Source organism: Primulina huaijiensis, chromosome 1 (assembly GCF_012295235.1).
Source record: "Primulina huaijiensis isolate GDHJ02 chromosome 1, ASM1229523v2, whole genome shotgun sequence".
In the NCBI taxonomy this organism is placed as follows: domain Eukaryota; kingdom Viridiplantae; phylum Streptophyta; class Magnoliopsida; order Lamiales; family Gesneriaceae; genus Primulina; species Primulina huaijiensis.
The window spans coordinates 1,957,132-1,982,710 of record NC_133306.1 but is presented as its reverse complement, the minus strand read 5'-3'; the positions used below and the strand labels follow the sequence as shown (position 1 = coordinate 1,982,710).

Here is a 25,579-nt window from a genome sequence, read left to right as displayed (position 1 = left end):
GTTTATACATAATTAATGATTTTATTCAATTTTTTAGTATAATGATTGATCTTACTAACACAAAATAAAATATAAATATCGACTATCGTTATTATTAGTTATAATTTTCACAAAAACTCTTGTGAGACGATATCACATATCAATTTCGTCGGTCGAATCTCTTATTTGGGTCATCCATGAAAAAATATTGCATTTTATGCTAAGAGTATTATTTTTTTGTGAATATCGATAGGGTTGACCCGTCTCACATATAAAAATTCGTGAGACCGACGATATCACAGATCAATTTCGTCGGTCGAATATCTTATTTGGGTCATCCATGAAAAAATATTACTTTTTATACTAAGAGTATTATTTTTTTGTGAATATCGATAGAGTTGACCCGTCTCACATATAAAAATTCGTGAGACCGTCTCACGAGAGACTTAATCTATACTTTTTTGTCTCGAGAGCTTGATTCAGGCAGTACCTTAGGCTTGTTCTTAAAGCAACTCGTTGGAAAATCTTTTAAAATGGAATAAAATGCCAGGTGTATTAGTGGTTAATACATCACAATTGGATAATATGATAAACATGTCAATTATAAAGACAATACAATTAACGTTAAGCTGTGAGAACAAGTTAGGCTTTGCCACGTCGGAGTCTAATACTTGTGTTGAATTGGATAATTTCCCATTCCGTCGGGCTGACTTACTCTGACTCGTATGATATAATTAAAAAATGACTAAATTCATCGGATTGACCCTATCCGCAGGTGAGGAATAGGCCGGGAAATTCTCGACCCACTCACCGTTCCGCCAACTGACAGGCTGCGGCTCGTTGCAATATATTAAATATAAAATATAATATATAAATCATTAAAGTTTCATATGTTTAATTTTTGAGAAAGTTGGTGAAAAATCCCCAATCAAAATATTTCTTTGGGTTCATTCTCAACCCACAAAATTTTGGTACTATGTCATACAAAATGTGGTACACTTCATGTGAAAATATGGTACACTTCATGTAGAAATGTGGTACTAAAAAAGTACCCAGGGACTGAACACAAAAAAAATCGACGGCTGGGGATTGAAGGTCAATTTCCCGTTAATTTTTTTCCCACGAGTGATAATTTATTTAAAACAAATCAACACGATTATCTAGTATATTTAAAATAATATATTTTTAATTATTTATAATTACAATATTTAATCTATTTCGAAAATTCACATTTATCCTGGCAAATATTTTTTTATATATAATAAGCAAAAGGTGGAAACTGGAAAGAGTCGTGTGGAAGGCCACCTTTCACCTCTGACGTCCCTGCTCCATAAATTCTTATATTATTAATGAAGATTAAACTTAATTGCTAATTATATCTGATGATGACAATTAATCGAACAGAAAACGCATTTAACGCAATAAATTGTTTTCTTTTGAGCTCCTCCATTCCACTTTTCCTCCTGATCTTCATCTGCCTTACCCAACCAAATTTTGGCGTGTTATATTTGAATTGGATTGGCGATCCAGGAAATCTGTGGGGAGGGATATATTCGATCGCCTTTTTGTTGATTGGGAATCTGTGATTGGCATTAGCTGCGATCATGTCTGGTTGCTCTTCGTCATCTTCAGCATCGGAAGAAGAGGATGAAGGAATAGATTCGTACAGGAAAGGTGGATATCATGCGGTGAGAATCGGTGATTCATTCTCCAGTGGCCGATACATCGCCCAAAAAAAACTTGGATGGGGTCAGTTTTCCACCGTTTGGCTCGCCTACAATACTCAGTCGTCCGTGAGTGCTTTTTAAGTGGCGACGTTTTGGTTCCTGTTTTGTTAAGCTTGTTGATTGTCTGTCGTCTTGATTTTGGATTTGTTTTTTCGAATGATGCAGCTTAAAATCCTTTTTTGTTTATGGTTAATTTTTTGTTATATTAGCTTGGCCTATTAACTTGGCTTTCGATGTCAAATCGAATCTTGTTCTATGTGGTGTTGATGCCAGTGATCTGTCTCTTGTGGAGAATAATTTATTACAGAACGTGTACGCGGTATAAAGTTGACACTTTAGCATATTTGATGAGGTGGTGATTTTAGGTACTTCTGAAAAGGAAATGCAGCCACCTTCGAAGCATCATGTAAAATAATGGCTATTTAAGTTCTTACCATAAATGCAGTTGTAACGGTGTTATTTTGTGCCTCCTGCTTGATCAACTGCGTACTTAATAACTTCATTGTAACTTGTGCCGTGTTTTGACTTTTGTACCAGCTTGGCAGATTTGGTTTCCTGTGCCTGCAAGCTACTTAGGGGAGCAATATAAAGCCTCATTTTTTTTGTACACATTTTCTTCATAAAATTAAGTAGTACCAATTGAAACATTTATTTTAATTCATGGTACAACATTGTAATCCCACGTTGATTGTGCAACGGAGTGACTAAGAAGTTTGAGGGCTTTAGGAATGACCTAGGAAAAAACTTTCATCTGATCAATGTTGGTAACATGGTAGTGTTTATGCTACAGGCTGGATCGAGGTCTATGCACCGAATAATGAAAGGTGAATGAAGGCTTTAAAAGTGGGCCACTGTGGGCATTGACTTTTCAAGGATAGGATAATAAAAGTAATTGCATTTTAGTGATGAGTTTGTGGCCTCCTTTTTAGGATGGATAACCTTTCGAATCTGGGTTCTCCTTTTAGACTTATGATCTGATTTATAACCAATGATATGTTTCCAACTAAAGAAGCTTGAAATCAGTAGAGATCTGTTGTGGCTCAGTCGCTTAGACTTGGATATGATGAACTGTTATTTAATTTTAAGGATATTCGTCACTTCTGGATCGACTTAATGTGACTTGCCGTTCTTTGTATGATTTACATTTCCCATGGCGTGTTTAATGCCACGGCTTTGTGAATTTTCTAAAATTTTGTTTGTTTGGTTTCTTATAGAAATACGTTGCCTTGAAGATACAGAAAAGTGCACCACAATTTAGTCAAGCTGCTTTTCACGAAATTGAAGTCCTTTCTGCTATTGCTGCTGGTGATAGCGCTAATACTAAGTGCGTCGTCAACTTGTTGGACCATTTCAAGCATTCAGGCCCAAATGGCCAGCATTTATGTATGGTTCTGGAATTTCTTGGAGATAGTTTGTTGCGTCTCATCAAGTATAACCGTTATAAAGGTCTTGAATTCAATAAAGTGAGGGAGATATGCAAGTGCATTTTGACTTCTCTTGATTACTTGCATAGAGAACTTGGAGTTATACACACAGACTTAAAGCCTGAAAACATCCTTCTATATTCAACCATTAATCCTTCTAAAGATCCAATTAGGTCGGGAATGACTCCAATTCTTGAAAGGCCAGAGGGTAACCCCAACGGGGGAGTTACCATAAATACTATTGAGAAAAAACTAAAACAAAGGGCAAGAAGAGCAGTTGCAAGGATATCAGAGAGGCGAGCTTCTGTGGGAGGCGTAGGTGTGATGCCAAAACCTGCTAGAAGCTTAGAAGGAATTGACGTAAGATGTAAGGTTGTGGATTTTGGAAATGCATGTTGGGCTGATAAGCCAATCGCTGAAGAAATTCAAACTAGGCAATACAGAGCTCCAGAAGTCATACTTCAATGTGGTTATTCTTTTCCTACTGATATGTGGTCTTTTGCTTGCATTGCTTTTGAACTTGCCACGGGTGAGATGATGTTCACTCCCAAGACTGGGCAAGGCTTCAGTGAGGATGAGGTACTGCATTTATATCTGATTGGATTTGATTCTAAGTCGTCACTGCGTTAATGAGATGTCCGTAAGAAACCCATATAATTTGTGTAACTTACGAAGTTTGTAGGTGTTACGTTTCTCTTTCAGAGATATTTAAAAAGACTTCTAAGTTTTAGTGGACAAATTGTTCAACTGGTTGGGGATACTTTGCGGAGTTAGATGCTAGAACTCTTGATTCATCTGTAATTTCTGTAAATGCTTCAAATTTTACTCTTGAACTTGCAGGTATAAACATACCATTTTGTTGCCATTTCTGGGAAAAATTTTACTTGGCTAGTTTTATTGTCCCAGTACCTTACTTTGGGGAATAAACCTTACTTTGGGGAATAAAACTGAGTATTGCCTGCTAACATCAAATCCTCACTGTCTTGTGCATTTCGCAATCTTTCATTTTTAAGCCCCCAAAAATTTGTTGAGGAATTACTTCTGAATACTTAATATTAGTTTCACTTCTATAAACTGGAGCGACCATAAGTTATTGCACTCGATTTCTTACATGACACTGATGTGTGATGTTGCAGGATCACCTTGCTTTAATGATGGAGCTCCTTGGGAAGATGCCACGAAAGGTACATGCATATTTTTCTCTATACTGGTATAAACTATGCATGCCAAAAATGTTGCTCAGTCTAGATTCCTACTGCTTAAAATTTAGATTGCCACATGTGGAGCACGGTCCAAAGATTACTTTGACAGATATGGTGATCTGAAGAGGATTAGAAGGCTAAAATACTTGCCGCTTGATCGACTACTTGTTGAAAAATTTAAATTTTCTGGTGCTGATGCTCGTGAATTTGCTGATTTTCTCTGCCCCATTCTCGATTTTGAGCCTGAGAAGCGACCAACTGCACAGCAATGTCTGCAGCACCCGTGGCTCAATATCAACAAGCAGAAGAAGGATGAGGTAAAGAGTGAGTTTAGAGTTGAAAAGCTTAATATTTGAATGACCTACCTCCTAATTAAGTTCGCTAGCTATGTCAGAGAGAGTTTCTTATTCTTGATTTTAGGAGGTTGCCAACAAATATTGCTTGTATTTGATTTATTTACTAGCTACGATGTAAAATAACATATGATTTGCACGAGGAAAGGATTCCACGTGAAAGAACAGACTAAGAATTAAAATGATTTTCAGTTGTCCCTAGTGTGATACAATTAAGATTTTGTATATATATCTGAAGTGGTGGTTACTCTTAAAAACTTTAGGTATTATTAAATATTAAGTATTTCTTAAAATAAAATAATTTATATTCTACTAAATAGCATCAAATTAATACAAAATCAACTTTATTAGTACAAATCTTTATCGTTTCGTATATTTATTAATCGATAAGACTCAAATACCCAAAATGCATTAAAATTAAATCATGCAGACACGGAGAATTTTTCAACTTCGACATCAAATAATCCATCCTCTCCATCGTTGTAGTTTGTTCTGGAAAATTCCTCAATACTTCAAAATAGTTTGATTATGATATTATGATATAAAACGAGATCCTTAATTAAAATAAAATAATAATTTCGTTTATCCAGTTTGAAATTTGATTTTTGTGGATGAATTTTATTCTTAATAGGAAAATAACTAAATTGTAATAATTATATTTTCAGTATATGTGAGAGATTTTTCGCTATCATCTGAAATCGTCGTCGGAAAAATGACAACGGGTGAGCGGATAACTAACAAATGAGCAAAGATACATTCTAGCCGCCGTTTTTAGCAGTGAGTCTCATGTGTGTGAGACGGGTCAGCCCTACCCATATTAACAATATAAAGTAATACTTTTAGCATAAAAAGTAACACTTTTTCATGGATGACCTAAATAAGAGATCCGTATCACAAATACGACTTGTGAGACCGTCTCACACAAGTTTTTGCCCGTTTTTAGACTCCATAGAGACCAAGCCTGCCATTTATTTCCTACTATATTTCCTGGAAAATAGGATGTAGCATAGAAAAGTAACGAATAACTGATTTTCGATTACATTTTCAAATTAGAATAATCTATATTCTTAAAAAACAATAAATAGATGCATAAAATTAATACAAAAATCAAATTTATTACCACAATTTTATGGTTTCACGTACATGTATCTCTTGTTATTTATTAAGAATCTTAGTAACAGAGTTAAAATAATATGATTTTATTTTATTTTGTCTTTTTTGTTTTTGTTTTTAAATTTGATTATTTAAAATTACAGTTAGTCACTTTGCTTTTTTATTATTCTAAATTATAACTTAGTTCTGATTAATTTTTACAATTGTTATATGATTTAATTTAAAAAAATAATAATCATTATTTTTTAATTAATATGAATTTATTTCAATTTAATTTAAATATAAATCAAATTAATCATAATAAATTAGACGAATGAGTATTTAAATTTAACGTGTGTAAAATACGTTAATGATAATGATTAATTAAATGTTTGAGCTGTCACCCAAAAAAGAAGAGATGGATTTTATACTTAAAATGGTTAGCTGGAGTCACCGTTATCCTCCTCCATTTTGGTCAACCTTGTACAGCGCAAATGGCAGAAAACACCAGAGAATCTGTTTCCACAATGCGAAAATCAGTATATCGTCCCGCCATTTTCGTCTCACTGTTGCTATTACCCGTGCTTTCGATTTTTCTGTACCATCTCGATTCGTTCGACCCGGCTGATTATCCAGACAAAGAGTTGACCCGGAGAGAGGCCTTGTTTGTTCCTCACCGGAACGCCCACATGCTGAGAGGTTCCGAAAGACTTGGGGAAGGTCGATTGCTGGCGCCGGAGGACGTTGCTTTTGATCCAAAGACAGGGGTTCTGTACACTGGTTGTGAAGATGGATGGGTTCACAGGGTCAGTTTGAATGGGTCGGTGGTGGAGAAATGGGTCAACACGGCGGGAAGGCCGCTGGGGATCGTTCATGGGCTCCACGGTGAGGTTATTGTTGCAGATGCTGTGAAGGTGAGATTTCTGCAGTTTTGTGATAGTGATGTGTGATTTACTACTGTGTATTCCTTTTGATTTGTGGGGTCTTCAGATTAAACAAAAATTAGTAGTATTTGTTGCACAAAAACGAAATCTTGCCCGTTCAACGGACGCAAAAAATGCTTCTTGAGTTTCGAAATTTAGGCTAGCTAAGCATATTCTGATAGCAGAGGACATCCGTGGCAGGGATTATTGAACATAAGCAATGATGGCTCAATAGAATTACTAACCGATGAGGCTGAAGGTCAAAAGTTCAAGTTAACAGATGCCGTTGATATCGGTCGAGATGGCACGCTCTATTTCACCGATGCTTCGTATAAATACGGTCTACATGAGTTTATCTGGGACATTTTAGAAGGTAGGCCCTATGGAAGATTCTTGAGCTATAATCCATCAACCAAAGAAACAAGAATCCTGGTCCGGGATTTATATTTTGCAAATGGTGTTGCTGTCTCCTCTGATCAGAGTTTCGTTATTTTTTGCGAAACCGCCTTGTAAGATTTACTTCAGGATGTTATTTGGTAATGTTTCTCATAGTCTACAGAATGGATTCTTGATTTTGATCACTGATGTCGGATTAAATCGCAGGAGAAGATGTCAAAGGTACTACTTAGAAGGTCGCAGAAAAGGATCTGTAGACATGTTTATTGATAACTTGCCCGGGGTTCCTGACAACATTCGTTATGATGGCGAAGGCCTATACTGGATTGCCTTAAGCACGGTACTGCGTTCTGTTTTATACTTCGTTGTCAATTCCCTGTAACGTCTTACCCTCAATGGGAGAAAAAAAGATAGAAATTCTGTGTAGTTATTTAAAACTTCCAGCTTCACCCCAAATTTGACATAGGGAACACCTTGTGGCAATATCCATTTTTTTTAATCCTGTTCTTATACCAGTTGACGAACATGGCAGGGGATTTCATATCCTGTGGATCTGCTTCAAAGATATCCTTTCATTCGAAAAGTTCTTGCAATCATGGAGAGGTACATTGGTCGTCCGAAAATGGAGAAAAATGGAGGGGTTATAGCTGTCGATTTGGATGGAAAGCCAACTGCACTGTATCAAGATCGTGATATCTCATCGATGTCTAGTGCTATCAAAATCGGGGATCACTTGTATTGTGGATCTGTATCATCTCCATACATTCTACGCCTCAATGTGGATCGATATCCTGCCATGCCTAGGGTATGATCAAGCATCCTCATATCAAACCTGCATATTTTCGTTAGTTTGAGCCTTGGCTTGATTTCGGAACTAATGTATAAGATCTCCAATAAATTAGAAACAGTCAAATAGTTTCATGCAAGTGTTGTAATCAAGCTCCACTTCGTTTTATCAAAGGGATATTGAATACACTCGAACACAATTTTATATTTGTTAGCCAAAGTGGAACTTGCGTCAAATCTAATGAATAAGCTATGAAAATGAGCCACTAATGAAACTCTGGATAGAATTTGGTAACGCAAGTTGGCTATTTTATCAACTCTACGGGCATTTTCACAGCATATTCCTCACATTTAAAAACATCGTTTATTCATCATCATATAAATTTACTCCCAAGTTGTCAATGATCATCAAAACAAACATTGTGCTACCTTCAACACACTAAATCCAGGTTAAGTTGCTTCTATTAATGTTTTCAGGGTACAAACAGACAGTGCCATCGCATTTACTGTACTTGTAATATGACAAAATTCCGGGCGTTCAGTTGTTTCCAGCAGTTCGTTTTGCTCCAACCGCAAAGAATTCAGTTATAACTTCAAGAGGCATCCCTTTTGTTTCTGGGACTTTAAATAACACAAAAAACCATGCAATGGTGCAGACAACAGCGTAAATGCCAAAGACACCGGCAAGTCCAATGGAGTTGAGCATGACTGGTAGAGAATATGTGACTATTATGTCCCCTATCCAAAATGTGAGAGCGCATATCGCAATACAGAGTCCACGAACACGAGTGGGGAAGATTTCTGCACAGAGGATGTTAGGGACCGGTCCAAATCCCATTACGAAGCAGCAGAAGTAAACTATCACGCTAACAGTTGAGATAACTGCATGCACAATGCTGCCCAGATTGATGACATTCCCAAGGACCAAGACAATAAGTGATACCAATAGAACAGGTAAAGTTGATAGTAGTAGCCACCTGGATTCAAGAAAAAATGTAATCGGTTATGGAAAACGTACTGAAGATGGTGTGTGCTTTCCATTAATAATAATCTCTCTTAAATCAATAACACATTATTCAAAATCATAAAACAGAAATAATACACATTACGACTGGGCTAAAATACATGGATATGGCCCCCTTAGATTGACCAGCAACAGGATCAAGTCCTAGGGTCGGGATATTTACTGACACCTCCTAAGGTTTGGAAGGTAGGAGTGAATCTATTAGGACAGCTTTACCTTTATCTGTTAGAACTAGGAAAGAAAGATTCGTGACTTGCAAATTACTATAGAAGAAATTAAGGAATTATATGTCAAAAGCATCACAATTCTTGATTAATTTGGGAGTAATTTCCCCCAAGCCATCCGTCAACTCCTAGTGTAAGGATTAGCCCCTTTTGGAAGGAAGTAGAGGGAACAGAGCGGGTGGACGACTCAAAGAAAAGGTTATAGTTGCGAGGTAAATAAAGCTAGAGGTGTGGCACTATTATACTTGGATTTTTAGGTGGTGAATGGTGGTCACGAGATTATGCAAAATTGTTGGTGGGTGTGTGGAGGATTGGAATTTACTCGGAAGAGTATTACCTTCTGCCAGCAATATCCATAAGTCTCATAGCAACACCAATGCTGGGAAGCATCAACAATGTTGTGAGAGCACTTATAAGAAGAGATGCAGAGTCTGAACTAATGCCCAAATTCGACAGAAGAACTCCCACTCCGGCTTGTTCCAGGATTTGAGGAGTGTAGTAGAGTACTCCATTGATACCCGAAAACTATATTCCAACATGTTCATCAGCAAACATTATGATATCTAAGAGAATATTCGGCATAAAATAGTTATTTTAATAGCTAGAAGTACGATCTTTGGTTGGCAGAGCATATTTACCTGTTGAAGAATTTGAATTCCAACACCTACAAACAGTGCATGTTTAACTCCTGGCTCAAAAAGTTCCCTCCAACTTGATCTTTTTGGAGCATACTCAGCTCGTTTATCCACAGCGACACTAATTTGATGCTGGCTAGTGAGGTCGCCTGGACGAAGAACAGACTGGCTAACCAACGCAGCGGCATGAATAAACTCGCCATCAGCAGGAGCGTCTCCCCCTGAAAGAGAGAGAACCGATCCACGCCTTGATCCGGGACCACCCTCTTGATGCAAGTAAATCCTCTTGACGCCTCCAGGAATTTTATCGTCTTTTCGATAAGCCAGCTGCCAACCACCACCAATCCCCATGCCACTAACTTGATCATCGGCGTTCTCCTTTTCAGCATTTGTATCCTCACGAGAAAGCAACGGACTCCTTAAATTGTCGTCAGATTCATCCCCAGAAGCATCTGATTCGTGTTCACGGTCCCTTTTTGGGCTTTCCTCGTCCCATTGTTCGTTCTTAGCATTATTCTCAGCAACATTGAACATGCTTCCGAAATTTGGAAACAGCATGCTTCTCATGCTTCCCGATTCCGGGAGCTTCTCATGAACACTTCCGAAGAGAGTCACCATTGGATCCATAAGAGACATACTTTGGTTAGACACGCTACCATAACGGGAGACCATACCCAAAGTACTCTGCCCTTTGACAGGTTTGGCTATCCAAGATTGTCCCTCTTCGGCACCGTATAATTTGATACGGTCCTTCTCTGAGGCAAGCTCTTGGTCATCAGCAAGATCATCGTCTGGACCAATTATATACTCTTCTATGGATGTTTCACCTCCAACATCCAGACCCTCCACTAATAAAGCCATTTCACCTGTGGAAGAAGAGAGCCAAAGCAAAAGAAAATCAGATATGTGGTAACCCACCTGTAAATATATTTCATCATTCACCATGAACAAATACCCAAAACAGACAAATTGTCGCATGATTGTAAATCATGTAGGCCTCCGAACTAAAAATGATCTCAAATCTTATCCAGTTCGTGAAATTCATCATAAACATGGATGAAATTAACAAACTGAAGGTAACTATTCCGAGCTGACACCAGCACAATGATATCTTCAAAATAATGTGCTGGTAAGAGTAAAATCTTTTGACTATTTTGCAGCTCTCCACGAATGCTAAAAACTCGAGCAAAATTTTGACGGATCGACTGTTACATCAACATAAAACAAATAAGAAATTAATCAAGAAGATACTTTGTTTGATTCTTTAGCCAAAACGAACCGTCGATAGTACCTGAGACATCTTCCCTTCCACGTAACATCTGTAAAACTTGCTTCGCCTCTTTCATCTTTCCTTTACTCACTAGCCATCTTGGAGATTCAGGCAAGAAAAACACAGCCAGAGCAATATAAATAATAGAAGGAATTGATAGAACCCCAAGCATCAATCTCCAACTAGGGGAATCCATCAATGACATACCGAAAACCATACAATACGACAGGAACATGCCCGCAGAGCCCGTGAACTGTGGAAGGGTGTTTAGTAATCCTCTTATTTCTGGCGGGGCAGTCTCAGATATATAGACAGGAACAAGAGTCACAGCAAGACCAATCCCGAAACCATCTAAAAGCCTCGCCAAGAGAAGTACATACACATTTGGGGACCATAACATCACTAATCCACTAAGGAAATACAAAATGGATGAGATTAACAGCATTGGGCGACGTCCGAGAGAATCGGACACGGATCCGGAAAATGTTGTGATTACTGTTGCTCCGATAAGGGACATTGCGACGATTAGCCCTTCTATGGTTGGTTGGGTCTGCAAGTTAAAATCTCTTTTGATGTAAAGCACGGATCCTGATCAAGAATTTTGACATACGCTTCTGAGATTATTCAAGATAAATAATAACATGACCAGAAAAAACAAAAAATCTGCATTTTCTGATTCTCCCATAGAATTGATGAACAATGAATCTCAAAACAGATTTGAATCACATAACAAAGAATTCTTTTTTCTGGCATGAACAATAGGAAACAAGATGAAACTCATACCTGCTATGGTTGCATTGTCCCATCCTTGCAAAAAGTTGCCGATGGCGGCGGCAATGGCGACTAGCACCGCTCCTCGCATCCTTGATTAAAAAAAAGTACAGGCCTTTTTCTCTATCAAATGCGGTAAAACGGCCAAGATTCACGAATCTTTTACCTTTTCTCCAATATACGTTCACGTTTCCTGTGGTGGGTATATGGATTCAAGAATCAGAAATTTAATCAAGATCCTTTTCCAAACATCAGACTAAAAATCCCAGACACGCGGAGAGAAAGAAGGTACCTTTCGCTTGCATGAACAGAAAAGAAACCAATAAATAAGAGAAGATGACAAGATATTTATCAGCTAGATACCTCGAAATCAGCAAAAACTCTAAACTACCGATTGATGGTCTACAGGAGCCCACATACCATATGCAACGATGTCATATATTCGACAGATGGCAAGCTTTGAATTATTATTTGAATATAACGGTGATGACGACGCAATACTGAAGCGGACAGTGATGGATGAAAGCTGGCAGAACGTGAGAGAGATGCGTGAATGGTTTCTGGGATCGAAAAACCAGTTCAAAAAGATGAGCTGTCCATTCAAGAACGTGCCTCGCTGATCTATTCCTTTTTTTGGCTTTACATATACATAATTTCACTATACTATTTTTTACTGTCCCGTGAGAGAAGAAAGATTCGTGGGTCGTCTTTTGTTTTGCCACCGCTGCTCCGTAGAACATTATTCAAACAACGAATCATGAAGCGTCATTACGCTTGCCACGTGTTGGGTGTTTCTTTTCTCCACAGTGATCTGGCACATCGCTAGAACAATCATGCTTTTTCAAACAAAATAATTAACAGGATATGATTAATCTCATTACTAAATAACTTTAATAATTTCAGAATTACGCAATCCCTATTCCATCGAGTATGGAAGATTTAAATACTAGATTTGACATTTTGGAGAGGTTTATTAGAAGTTGGTCTCGAACTCAAAACTTCAGTTTAAACTTGAAACATTTATGTCATTTTTATATTATATATTCGCGAACGATAAACAATCAATGTGTGTAAAATAATGATTATTATGTGTATGAATTATGATCATGATTATTAATAGATCGAGTTGACTCATAAATTTTGTTATAATTGTTAATTATTATTTAAATAACGATAATGAAATTGTGTTAAAACTATAATCTGTGACGTCAATTAGTTTACATATATATATAAATAAAAAGTTGAGATTCTTAGTGATACCGTTTTGTGATATCAATTAGTTTTTACGAATATATTATATACATTTAGATAAGTAAAGTTTTTCATATAATTTACTCATAACTACAATATCTAATACACTCTATTATTCTCTACAAATAGCATATTTAATATAATTGAATTATCTGTATCCAAATAATTATTAAAAACTACAACATAAATTAATAAATGAACTTGATCTATTAATGATAATTATCATATACATAACAGTCATTATTTTACATCATCATCGCTTGTGTTGTTCGCTAGTATGTTATAAATTATGAGTAGGTCTCTTGTGATACGGTCTCACGAATCTTTATCTGTGAGACGGGTCAACCCTACCGATATTCACAATAAAAAGTAATACTCTTAGCATAAAAAGTAATATTTTTTAATGGATGATCCAAATAAGAGATATGTCTCACAAAATACGACCCGTGAAACCGTTTCACAAAAGTTTTTGCCATAAATTATATGTTAGATTTCAATATTAATCTTAGGGGGTCGTTTCAAATCTAGTTATTTGAATTAATCAGAACTTAATATTCAACCGAAGTTTTGGTACAACTTAATGAACCAATAATTAAAAATCTAATCCCACGAAATTCATTTTAATTTGAGTATAAATTGATATTATATGACAAAATTCAAGGCATTGAATATAAAACCAGAACAAAAACAAAATCTATTTCGTTTGATGTGGATTGTGAGCTACAGTGGCACAATTTGACGAAACATATAATCATATCACAAGCATATTTACCTAAAGAAACAAAAATTATCAATCCAGGCAAAAACTTTATGTGATTTTAGTATTAAAAAAAACATAAATAAATTTTGTTGGAATAAATTATAATAGGATATTCCATGTTGTCATAAAATAGCGTGAACTGACATTACAACGCAGCAAGAGGTACTCCAACTGTGCTAAAATGGTGCCCCCAATTATATTTTTTAAAGTGTAAATAGATATAAAATAAATAAATTATAAAAGTTAGAGCAAGTTTACTTTAAATCCTCAACTTTAAACTAAAGTTTGTCGGTCATTGTCAGAAAAATCATTTATGTGTATTTCCTGATCCATAAAAATATATGATGCGATCCGGGTGAAATGGACGAGCCGGGTCCGGTGCTCCGTCGGATCTGCTATTAAGATAATGAAGGAAATAAGAGCAAGAGAGAGTATATCTGTGATGAAGATATATCTCTGTAATATGGCTCCAGCTGTAACCTGCACACAAGGAAAAAAACTCGTGAATGGACGCCGGAGGGGTGTCCGGCGTGGCCACTCCGATGCTTAAGTCAGCAGGGTACTCAAGCGATAAAACCAATGTAGTCAAGTGATGACTGTGTGATTGGTGTGTAAAGGGGACAATAAATGAATGAATACTCAATGCAAAGAGATAACCTGGTATTTATAGTAGGAGAAGTAATGATTATCTCGTTCTTCGTGCTACCTACTAATTATAGTAGGACGGCTGATTGTACCCTATATCTTGACATGTCAAATCTCATATTAGTCACATCACGTCTGTCTGATTTTGTCAACCACATAGTACCATAGATAGGACGGTCGCACACACACTACTTTGTTGGTGCAATTAAATGCAGCACTCATATCGAGGTGGTCCGGGTAGAAAGTCTCTCGGAAGCTTGCATGGAGCCCGGGAGCACAATAGCCCGGGGAGAAGATGTCCCGGGCATTCAATTGCTCGGCCTCTAGTGACCCTTCTCGTAGATTATCCCAAACTTTGAGTTATCCATCCAGTGTCCCGGGTCGTCCGTGACCCGGGCATAATCAATACTCCTGAGCCGGACATAACCCATGACCCGGTCTATCCCGGGGGTATCAATATATTTCAGCATTCTCTAGACAAATATGTATAAAACATTAAAAATATAATAATAATATATGCAATGCGAATGATATATATTTGTTGATTAGAGACAAATTATTTTGACGATTGCTGTGTTATGATCCGTAGGCATATCATTATATTCACCCTCCACAATATATGTCTCCTTGTTATTCCACATTCACATCTCGATACAATCACAAATGAGAGGACGTGCACATTGCTATGTTAGACGTGTAGCATTCATGGAAATTGGGGATGGATAAATTATATGTGGACCTCTCTGTTCATCTTGCAGGTAACTTGACTTAACATATTTTAGCTACAATCGTCTAAAGCAAAAGTAATTTTCTTAATAACTAGCATTTTTCTTAACAATTGCAACTCGATTTAATAATAGTTTTACTAAGTATTTTAAATTACTTGTCCTGTTTGATTTAGATGGATATTCAATAAGCGAAAAGGTTGTACCCATCTAAACAAAAAAAAAAGAAGCAATGTAAAATATTTTTCTAATTAAAGTTATAGCTAAATCGAGTTATAATTGTTACTATGCAGTGTACAGAGCGATGAGCATAATTGTGTCGTAGTTTTATTGACCTTCACTAGTCTAACGGGAACAATGTGATTGTAATCATGAACATCAAGACAAAGAGATGTCATTCTTCAAGCGCAAATATGCAAAAAAAAAAACATGGCCATTAGTAATAAAATTATTTTTGCTTCAAACTGTTGTAACTAAAACGTGTTAATATAGTCAAATTACAATCAAGATTAACATAGTCTTGTATAGTATTTTCTTTTCTATAATTGATGTTCTACATAATTCTAGATAGAGCAAGGCTAACATAACATTTTTCCAGCTATACCTTCTCACCCTAGTAATATTACAAAAAAGTTGTAAATACATTAGTCTTACATGTCACCATTACCATAATCAAAGAGAATCCATCCCCAAAATACCATCAATTCTACATATCGAGCATATTTTACGGCATCCAAATCTAAACTGTAATTATCAATAAGCTTGTGTCTGAACATTTGTCTAGAATGATCGAGGACATACTCTCTCAACTCACTAAAGAAGTATCAGGTTCAAAATCTAATAATTTGACACGTTCTTGTTATCACTTTCCAGCTTTGTGAGACGTGTCAATTCCGGTTACAAATTCATTTTTAATATTCAAACCCCAAATTATTTCAACATATTGAAGAGTGCTAGTGGTCTCACCAACTCCAAGGCGGAATGTGTGAATCTATCAACTAGAATTGTTATAAGATGGTTGTCAATAGCTCGATCATAGTTATTTAGGACGCAAGGCGTACTAAAACGCTAGGGTGAATCATGGGTGTAGAAGAAATTAGAGTAAAAATTTGCATAGATGATTGGCAGAAGTAGACGTGACCGCCTTAGAGGAAGGGCAACTCGAAATATGAATATAGAAGTAGAGGTGGAACAGGAGCCACTAATCCGTCCAAAAAGGCTCGTGGCAAGAAATGTGGAAGTTGATGTTCAACAGTTGACCCAAAGAATGAGAGAAATGAAAAATTTTTATTCGTTTATGTTAATAAATTCGGGTTGTTTGATAATTAAAAATTAATCAGAGCACATACCCTCGCAACTTTCTCCAATTCCAAGCAACTTTCTCCAATTCCAAGCTACCCTTCTTCCATGCCTCCTTAGATTCCCATTAGCTGGCACAACAATGGAACACTGACCGTATCTTGGGTGACCGACCTCATGCAGACATTTAATTGGGTATCCAGAGCTCTGCTCCCATCGGAATTTTCTTCTGTGTTCCCCGTCCAAACCTTCAATAAACTTGTACTTACTGCATCGAACATTCTGCATAAAGAGGCCAATTTTGTGAGGATCAATGAAAACTCAGGGTTGGATTCAGAATCAAGGGTTGTGGTGGTCGGGGATGTGCATGGTCAGCTGTATGATGTTTCGATTTTGTTGAAAGATGCGGGATTTCCCAGCGATGATCGTTTTTTCGTGTTCAATGGGGATTATGTGGACAGAGGAGCTTGGGGGCTCGAGGTTTTCTTAATTTTACTGGCTTGGAAGGTTTGAATTCTTAACTTGATTTCATCAACTTTACCGACAGGTAGTTTTGAGCTATTAAATTGTATTTCTTGGCGTGCAATAGAGTAAATTAAATCGGATCTACATTAATTTTTGCTACTTCTTTATGAACTAGCTTAAATATTGCTTACTGTTAACATATTCTGTTGTGTTTTCTGCACAAAAATGTTACAATCAGAACCAGCATGTTGTGATTATGCTTTTTCTTTTTTTCCAATTTAATATTTTTAACCATGTGCCTGTTTGGTCCATGAACTGTATTATCTGAAAATTTGGGAACTTAACTTATGCAGTTGAAATATGCATTCTTGCGTTCTTTGAGGATTCATGTGTATATATCCCAGCAAGCCCTGAGGATCCACGTGATTAGTTATTTGATCAATTTTACATTGGCTTGTGTATGGTGATTTGTTTGACTGATTCGTCTCCCTTTCGGTTATTCTGATTTTGTCTCCTGTTTGGAGGTAGAAACTATTATGAGATGTCTGCTAAAGAAAGTTCTCATATCATTAAAGACACCATGTCAAATGTCGTTATAAAATGTTACTTTTACTCGACCATTTCCTGACTGGATAATTGGCCTTGGAGTTGCTAATAATTGTATTTAGTTCTCTTGTTGACGGGTAATAGTTGTACATCTATTCTATTATTTGGTTTATTTTTGCATGGCGAGGAAATTTGTGGAAATCATTTAATTGTAGTCTGCACGGAGCTTTCAACTTTCTCTCTGTTTGCTATATTCTGAATATTTTATGGTTAAGAGTACTTCTAACCAATTCTTAGAGTTTGTGCCTAGTTGTAGCTACTGGTATGTTGCAATGGCTGTTTATCAATATCTATTTCAAATCATCTGGTCACAATTCGCCTAGGCAGGCTAGGCGTTGATCGCCCGTCCGACTAGCGCCTAGTGAATTTTAGAACCTTGCGTTATTTTCTTGAAGCAATTCATGGTTTTCTTATATTAGCCCCAAAAAGATTATTACAATTTTTACATCCATGTGTGAGATCTCGAGTCTTCAGACAAATAACTTGGAACAAGATTAAAGCTTTTGAATCAAGTATTGGTTCACAAAAATTGCAGACAAATTATGCTATGCCTTTAGCAACTAGCAGAGTGAAAATGGCACGTAATAGAATGTTTTTGATGGCCATCTAACTTCACTACAGGTTGTTTTGGCCCGTGCGGGTAGTTTATGGGGTGCCTGCGAAGAGTGTAATAGGATTCGGATCATCTAGCCACCGCCTCTGAATCAGGCGCATCACTGTGGTGTCCCGGCAAATGGGATGATTAAGATCAATATTGATACCGCCGTCCGGAAATCAGTCCATTCATTTGGGGTGGGTGTGGTGAGTCGTGATCACTTTGGGGTTGTCATCTTTGCCGTGGTACTTCTTCTTCCCCGGAATCTCTCCTCACTTGGCCGGAGATATATGCAGTACAAGAGGGCATCCTGGTAGCACACCAGCTGAATTCGAGACTTGTGCAATCTCAGTTTGTTCAAGCAATCAATAAACCGCATCCACTTTCTATGGAGGTTCCACTTACTGGCATGATTTAGCAAACTTGTGAAATTGCTGCCACTGCTTGCTCCAGGAAAGCTAACTGTGTGGCGTGCATTTGCTCGCTTCCAAAGTCTTGCAGATTATGACTTATTTTGAGTCAATCCCCTTATATATTTGGAAGGTGCTGCACAATTGATCCATCTGGTTGATAGAACTATATTTTGGATTACAAGAAAAAATGGCTATCTTGATTGACTTTAATAAAGAATAGACTTGAGCATTATATATTATTTATTTTAAAAAAACAATTTTAATAAAAACATGAATACACTGTGTGGGATATATTCAATTCAGAGTTTTGATGACTTTTAATTACTTTTTCAAATGCTAGATTTTTATGGAATTGATAGATTTTTATTTACATTTACAGAATCTCACAGATTTATAAATAAATTTATGTGGATTCATGTAAATTTTTTGCAATATTTTTATAGACTTTTGTGAATTTTTATTATAGAATTTTATAAATTTTGTATTTTATTATAACATATTAATTTTTATTAATTTCTTTGAATCAATAATTAATTGACATATATAATATATTCAGTTTAAAATAGTTAAATAAATTTATTTATCTAAAAATTAAATCATATAATACTTACGTGTGTATATATGTGGGTTTGTATGCATGTTTGTAAATTTATTAAAATACATCAATTGATTAATTTGTAACTTTGTTTTTGAATCGATAATATACATGTGAAAAAAATATTATTTAGCATTGTGTGGATATAATTGTGTATAAAAATATCATAGCTTACATATTAATTGAAAATACTAAAAGGAATTTAAAACATCATGGTTGTTGCGAGGTTTTTCAATTATTAAGAATTAAGCGATATTTTTTTGTATCATCTTTTATTATTATTGAATATTACATTTATTTGTATAAATCATAAATTAAAAATTACAAAATCAATTCTAGAATTCAAAATTTCCTATGATATTAAAATAAAAAATTATTAAATGAACAATCAACTAAAAAATTAAAAATTTGAAAAGGAAAAAAAAGATGAAAATATATATAGAGATACACATCGAAAATTTGAGAGAGTGATAGAGATAGATGAGAGGAGAGAAGATAAGAAGAGAGGTGATATAAAACGACATATAGAAAAATAAATAGTTTGCGTATGAGTTAGAACTTTTAAAAATCCATCCAAATCTTTGGGTTAAACCAAATACAATTTTTGACAATTTATAATTGTACCTTAGGCTTTAATGTTCGTATATTAATGAATTCCATGAAGTTATTAAAAGTCTATTGAAAATTTGAATACCTATAGACTTTTATAGAGTTTTTAAAAGTCAATGTTGAATATCACTTGACTTTTTAAAACTCTATAAAAGTCTACTTTGAATACCACTAGACTTCTATAGAGTATGTAAAAGTCTTAATTGAATACATATAGACTTTTAAAATCTACAAAAGTCATTAAAAATCAATAAATCTCCTACATACATCGCACTTTATAAACATCAATCATTCCAATTATCCTAGTTTAGCTATAAATACAATAATATATAACTAGACTGTGGGTTAATTACTTATCTGATCAATTATCAATAATTGTATTTTAACAAATTAGAAGGAAGAAACACTCCATATACACAAAATAAAGATAATCGATTTTTTGAAAAATAAATAATAAAGAAAAGAAATCCAACAACTTTCGATATAATTAAAAGCGGATAGAGAAAAAAAAAATACTTCTTTAAAACATTGTGTGACGATGTTAAGTATACTTTTTGTTACATGTATGTGAGACAATTCCTGTATCTCTATAGATTTTCTTAAATTAATGTTGCACAATTGAGCCAAATCCGATAATAAGAGTAGAACACCACCCAAGATATGCTCGCTACGTCGTCTGATGCAGCGGCGCCGCCAACGCCTCCGCCATCTCTGCCGCCAGCACCATCCTCGGACGAGGATTTCTTCTCTACAGCATCCACTTCCACTTCCTCCGATTCCAAGCCAGCCTCCCCCACCCCTGCTTCCGTACGTCCTCAGATCCCCATCACATGGCCCGAGGATGGAAGCCTAACCGTATCTTGGGTCACCGACCTCATGCAGACATTCGATTGGGCGTCCAGGGATTTGCCCCCATCGGAGTTTCCGGCAGTGTTCCCCGTCCAAACCCTGGATAAACTTGTACTTACTGCATCGAAGATTCTGCATAAAGAACCCAATTGTGTGAGGATCGATGAAAACTCTGGGTTGAATTCGGAATCAAGGGTTGTGGTGGTAGGTGATGTGCATGGTCAATTGCATGATGTTTTGTTTTTGTTGAAAGATGCGGGATTTCCTGGCGATGATCGTTTCTTCGTGTTCAACGGGGATTATGTGGATAGAGGAGCTTGGGGGCTCGAGGTTTTCTTACTTTTACTGGCTTGGAAGGTTAAATTTCTTAACTTGATTTCATCAACTTTATCGGCGAGTAGTTTTGAGCTATTAAATTGTATTTCTTGGTGTACAATAGAGGAAAATAATTAGGTTCTGCGTTGATTTTTGCAACTTCTTTATGAACATACTTCAATTTTGCTGTGATTAACATTTACTTTTGTGTCTTTTGCCCAAAAATGCTAATTTGAATGAGCATGTTGTACTCTTTCTTCTTTTCCAATATATTATATTTGACCGTGTTAGTTGTTAGGTCCATGAGCTGCATTACCTGAAAATTCAGGAACTATAGTCGGTTTAACTTGTGCGGTTGAAATATGTTTTCTGTCAGCATTCTTTGAGGATTAAGGTATGAATCCCATCGAGATCTGAGGATCCAGGTGATGCAATCACTTGTTCAATTTTATATTGGCTTGTGTATGTCAATTTATTTGCTAAGAACAATTTTCCGTTGATTTTCTGATTTGATGAAATGAAAGTTAGATTAGCTAATTTATTGTTTTAATTAGGAACAAATCAAGGTGGCCTTCCTTTTCCCCATTCAACTCCTTGATTTGACGCCATACAAATTTAAGCTTGGTTTTGACAGAACAAGGGAAAATACTGTCACATTTGGAAATCTTGTTGGATTCTGAAATTTCAAACATGACTAATGTGCATATTCTACTTGCTCATGATTAAAAAAAAAGGGAAATGCTCCAAAATCTGCCTTCTTGTCTTATTTATTCATCTCCCTTTCCGTTATTCTGATCTTGTCTCTTGTTTGGAGGTAGAAACTATTATTAGATGCCCGCAAAAGAATAGTGGAGTTAATAAAATTCAGAATTTTAAAGTTCTCATTTTTTTAAGAAGAAAATTCTCATTTTTTTAAGAAGAAAGTTCTCATATTTATTAGTAACAATTATGATTTTCTACCATGTGGAATGTCATTATAAAATGTCACTCTTACTCGGCCACTTCCTGACTTGATAATTAGCCCCTGATTAGTTTTTCTGGAAATGGTTTTAAATATATTAGATTATTTTTGCCTTGAATGGGAAGGGTATTTTTGGAATTTTTTAAATTTTTATAGTCTGCGCAAATTTGGAGCTTCGGGCTTTCTCTCTGTTTGTTATATCCTACATGTTTTATGGCTAAATAATTTTATTAGCAACTCGTTTCTTAGATTTTGTGCCTGATTGGAGCTACCAATCTGTTGAACTCTCTCTATATCGATATAAATTTTCAATCCATCTAGTTGGAATTGCTATATTCATGTTTTGGATTCCAAATAAGCAGCAATCCTGTCTGTAAATTCTACTTCATCTGTTTTGAAATTTCTGTTGTTTAACAGAGTTTTCTTTGTAAATTTGTCATGGAGAATATCTGTACGTGGAAACACTTTTGTGTTTTGATTCAAAAGTTCCCTTTTTAACTAATAAAGAGACATTGTCATTTACCGAATCAAACCTAGTGGAAGATTTAGTTTCAGAATGGCGAAGTTAAGTTGTCATAATTAAATTGACTTGTGTTGGAAGAGGCCCGAAAACAATGTGGAGTAGATCGAGCAAACGGCAGGTCCATGACAAGAAAGATCTAGATTTGTAGCAAGTTATAGTCCATGGTTCTTATTCAATCATTGATCGAGTTTTTTTTCCCCAAATTAAGTTAAAAAATATTCATTTATATTTTCTAATTTTTTGTTGCTGCTTCAACTTTGGTTCCATTATTTTGATTTATATCTACTGCTTTAGGGGGTCCTAAGGTAATGTGGGATCTCCATGCTTCTGTTCTCATTCTTTGTTCTAGAAGAAGAAGTCTTCGTATGTTGAATTACGTATGTAGATACATTGTTACTTGAACAGTTAACTTGCTTATCAGGAAACTATTCTTGGCAATCTTAAAATTTTATCAATTTTATGCCTAGTGATATACTCCGGATACATTTTCAGAATATCTCAAGTCTCTACGAGTTAAGATTATAACCGGAGTAGTCCTTTTGTAGGTTCTTATGCCTCATAAGGTGTATTTACTTCGTGGAAATCACGAATCAAAATATTGTACTTCGGTTTATGGATTTGAAAAAGAAGTGTCTACAAAGTATGGAGATAGTGGAAAGCATGTCTACAGAAAATGTTTAGGCTGTTTTGAAGGACTTCCCCTTGCTTCCATCATTGCTGGGAAAGTTTACACTGCTCATGGAGGGCTATTTCGTGGTGCAGTTACTACCCCATCAAAAAGAGCCAAAAAGAAAAATCGGAAGGTAGTTCATACTCCTGAGGTTAATTCCTTAATTCTTGGTTCCTTGGAAGAGTTGGCTAAAGCTAGACGATCTGTCCTCGATCCTCCTTGGGAAGGTTCGAATTTGATTCCTGGTGATGTTCTATGGTCAGATCCTTCGATGAGCCTTGGTCTTTCCCCGAACACAGAACGAGGTATTGGTCTCTTGTGGGGTCCTGATTGTACTGAAGAATTCTTAAAGAAGTTCAATCTAAAGGTGATGCAATTTTATCCTATTAATTTGATAATCAATATCTCACAGTCACTGGCCAACCTTTATCAAATTGATTTTCATGTGCCAATTTCATATACCATCCATTCTTTAAACTTGTTGATTAAGGTTGACTGATGCTAGATTCATGAGGAGTGAGTAGTGCTTGCTAATATAAAAAAATGATGTTTCAGTTTTGTTGAGGACTGAGGTGATCTTTTCAGTCATGCTCACAATAAGACGGAGTGATTAGTGTACAATGAAAATGGCTTGAAGTTCTGTTCTTATTGATTGGTGTTGTGATTAAGAATATTCTTTGTCCTTAATCTCGTCGTGGTAACACTTGTAGTCTAATTAGGTGAATGTTTTTACTTGTATCCTTGCAAATGAATTGCTGATCATTTTGAGTTGGAGGAACTCAAAGACGCTTTTTATACTATGGATTAATCTTTTTTATTTACTATCTAAAGCTTTTTGTCGCAATTGTCACTGAAATCAATTGTTTGTGAGAGCTCTTGCACATTTGATATCTTACTCCTTCCATGACTGCTTGCATGAGCACGCCCATAGAAGCTCATTCCGATGTTGAAATAGATTGGCTGATTTGAGATTTATTTTCTTGTCAATGCAGATGATAATCAGGTCACATGAAGGTCCTGATGCAAGGGATAAGCGACATGATCTTGGAGGAATGGATGTAGGATATACTATAGATCATATTGTAGATTCAGGGAAGCTTATTACCCTATTCAGTGCCCCAGACTATCCACAATTTCAGGTAGCTTCATTTGCTCACAAGTTTTTCACCCTTTTAAAAATAGTTTTGGTTTTTACTATCAGGTGTTCATCTTTTTTATGTTTCATCTGAAAAAATTACTTTTGAGTTTGGATTGAAGGTGTTGTGCGTTAAGGTCTAGTTTTTTCTAGGCACGTGTTGAGAAGCAAAAAAGTATATAACAAAATAAACTCTCTTTCCCTTTGATATGACTCCTGCCTTCCTGAGTAGAGGATTGATGATATCGTCTGGATGAAAGCCTATGATATAGTTGGCTACAACCCACATTTGAAGGAAATAGAAAATACTTTTAACCCCTAATAATATTCTTGGGTTTTCTTATAGTTCACTGCATATTATGAGGCATGCAAAAAGAATGCTAGAATGATGGGATTTATTTCATGTCTATTTCTCAGGCAACAGAAGAGAGGTACCGAAATAAAGGAGCATATATTGTCTTAGAACCCCCTCAATTCGACACTCCCATTTTCCATAGTTTTGAAGCTGTTGCTCCAAGACCAAAGGTAAATTTTGATACCAATATTGAGAAACAAAATTCAAGATGACGAAGTACAACCTAGAGGCAGCTAATACAATAATGGGAAGCCGAATATGATCCTATTTGGCTGTGCGAAAGGACTCCCGAGCAACAAACAGCCCTTGTTTCCTTTGTTTATCCATATAAATTTTCTTTTAGTATATCATAAACGATAAGTTGGTTTTAACATTCTCGCAGGCAAACCCTTTCTATGATTTTGAAGATGTAATCGATTCCGATGAAGAATTGGACCTGGCATCAATGGAAGCGGCTTCTTGAAGATTGACTGTCATCTATTCCATCTCTTTGAAGAGGCACACTGTGTATTTTTTAGAAGCGAAAGTTGTGTATCTTCTCGTGTTTATTTTATTTTTTTTGTATGCAACAGTGCGAGAAGCTATTCTTTATTACTAATTAATGGTTTCTGAACTTTTCAAGCGTAGATTTTGAGCACCATAGATTCCAGTCTAAAATTTCATGTTCTGTGACACCTTAAACGTATCGAGTGAGACATTGGCATTGCAAGTTCAATGTTCAATGGTGTGGTTGCCTTTGGTTTCAAATATTATTCGACACTTGGTGTTGAATTTACTCTCAATAAACTGTCAAATCTCAATCATTCCAACTAATACTATTATGATATAATTGCGTTCAGTTCAAATATTAACAATATATCTTTTATTGAATTAGGACATTTGGAACTAGAATCCTAGTTCGATTAGGTTAAGGATACTTTGATAAATAGGATGTCAGCTAAAAAAATCAAAATTAAAAATTGATAATTTTTGTATTTAGCTTAGAAATCGGGAATTTGTAAG

The 25,579-nt window shown here is 35.8% G+C and overlaps 4 protein-coding genes and 1 long non-coding RNA gene across 7 annotated transcripts; 4 read left to right on the top strand and 1 right to left on the bottom strand.

The window, feature by feature from the left end:
* The first annotated feature begins 1,380 nt into the window (after nt 1-1,380).
* Nucleotides 1,381-4,880, top strand: LOC140975673 (uncharacterized). The gene is made up of 4 exons (XM_073439521.1): nt 1,381-1,772; nt 2,921-3,709; nt 4,267-4,314; nt 4,401-4,880. Exons 1-4 carry the CDS (start codon nt 1,584-1,586, stop codon nt 4,686-4,688), a joined length of 1,314 nt encoding a protein of 437 aa, XP_073295622.1. The 5' UTR covers nt 1,381-1,583; the 3' UTR covers nt 4,689-4,880.
* Nucleotides 4,881-6,213: 1,333 nt separating this feature from the next.
* LOC140975679 (protein STRICTOSIDINE SYNTHASE-LIKE 6-like) lies at nt 6,214-8,096 on the top strand. Its single transcript, XM_073439535.1, has 4 exons — nt 6,214-6,691; nt 6,902-7,209; nt 7,304-7,436; nt 7,629-8,096. The coding sequence occupies exons 1-4, from the start codon at nt 6,272-6,274 to the stop codon at nt 7,905-7,907; spliced, it is 1,140 nt and encodes a 379-aa protein (XP_073295636.1). The 5' UTR covers nt 6,214-6,271; the 3' UTR covers nt 7,908-8,096.
* A 73-nt stretch (nt 8,097-8,169) lies between these two features.
* LOC140975659 (monosaccharide-sensing protein 2-like) lies at nt 8,170-12,441 on the bottom strand. 2 transcript variants are annotated; one of them, XM_073439508.1, is made up of 6 exons: nt 12,170-12,441; nt 11,819-11,999; nt 11,057-11,623; nt 9,769-10,631; nt 9,468-9,655; nt 8,170-8,859 (listed from the first exon to the last, which is right to left on the bottom strand). In XM_073439508.1, the coding sequence occupies exons 2-6, from the start codon at nt 11,895-11,897 to the stop codon at nt 8,421-8,423; spliced, it is 2,136 nt and encodes a 711-aa protein (XP_073295609.1). In that variant the 5' UTR covers nt 11,898-11,999; nt 12,170-12,441; the 3' UTR covers nt 8,170-8,420. The 2 variants fall into 2 exon arrangements, with proteins under 2 accessions (XP_073295609.1, XP_073295603.1); XM_073439502.1 differs by lacking the exon at nt 12,170-12,441 and having other exon boundaries at nt 11,819-12,092.
* A 4,103-nt stretch (nt 12,442-16,544) lies between these two features.
* Nucleotides 16,545-25,363, top strand: LOC140975639 (serine/threonine-protein phosphatase 7). 2 transcript variants are annotated; one of them, XM_073439482.1, is made up of 5 exons: nt 16,545-16,993; nt 22,963-23,454; nt 24,080-24,226; nt 24,640-24,747; nt 24,960-25,363. In XM_073439482.1, exons 1-5 carry the CDS (start codon nt 16,664-16,666, stop codon nt 25,038-25,040), a joined length of 1,158 nt encoding a protein of 385 aa, XP_073295583.1. In that variant the 5' UTR covers nt 16,545-16,663; the 3' UTR covers nt 25,041-25,363. The 2 variants fall into 2 exon arrangements, with proteins under 2 accessions (XP_073295583.1, XP_073295576.1); XM_073439475.1 differs by lacking the exon at nt 16,545-16,993 and adding an exon at nt 20,338-20,975.
* LOC140975653 (uncharacterized) lies at nt 17,000-18,797 on the top strand. The gene is made up of 2 exons (XR_012175017.1): nt 17,000-17,918; nt 18,179-18,797. It is a non-coding gene; the product is annotated as an uncharacterized lncRNA (long non-coding RNA).
* Nucleotides 25,364-25,579: the final 216 nt, after the last annotated feature.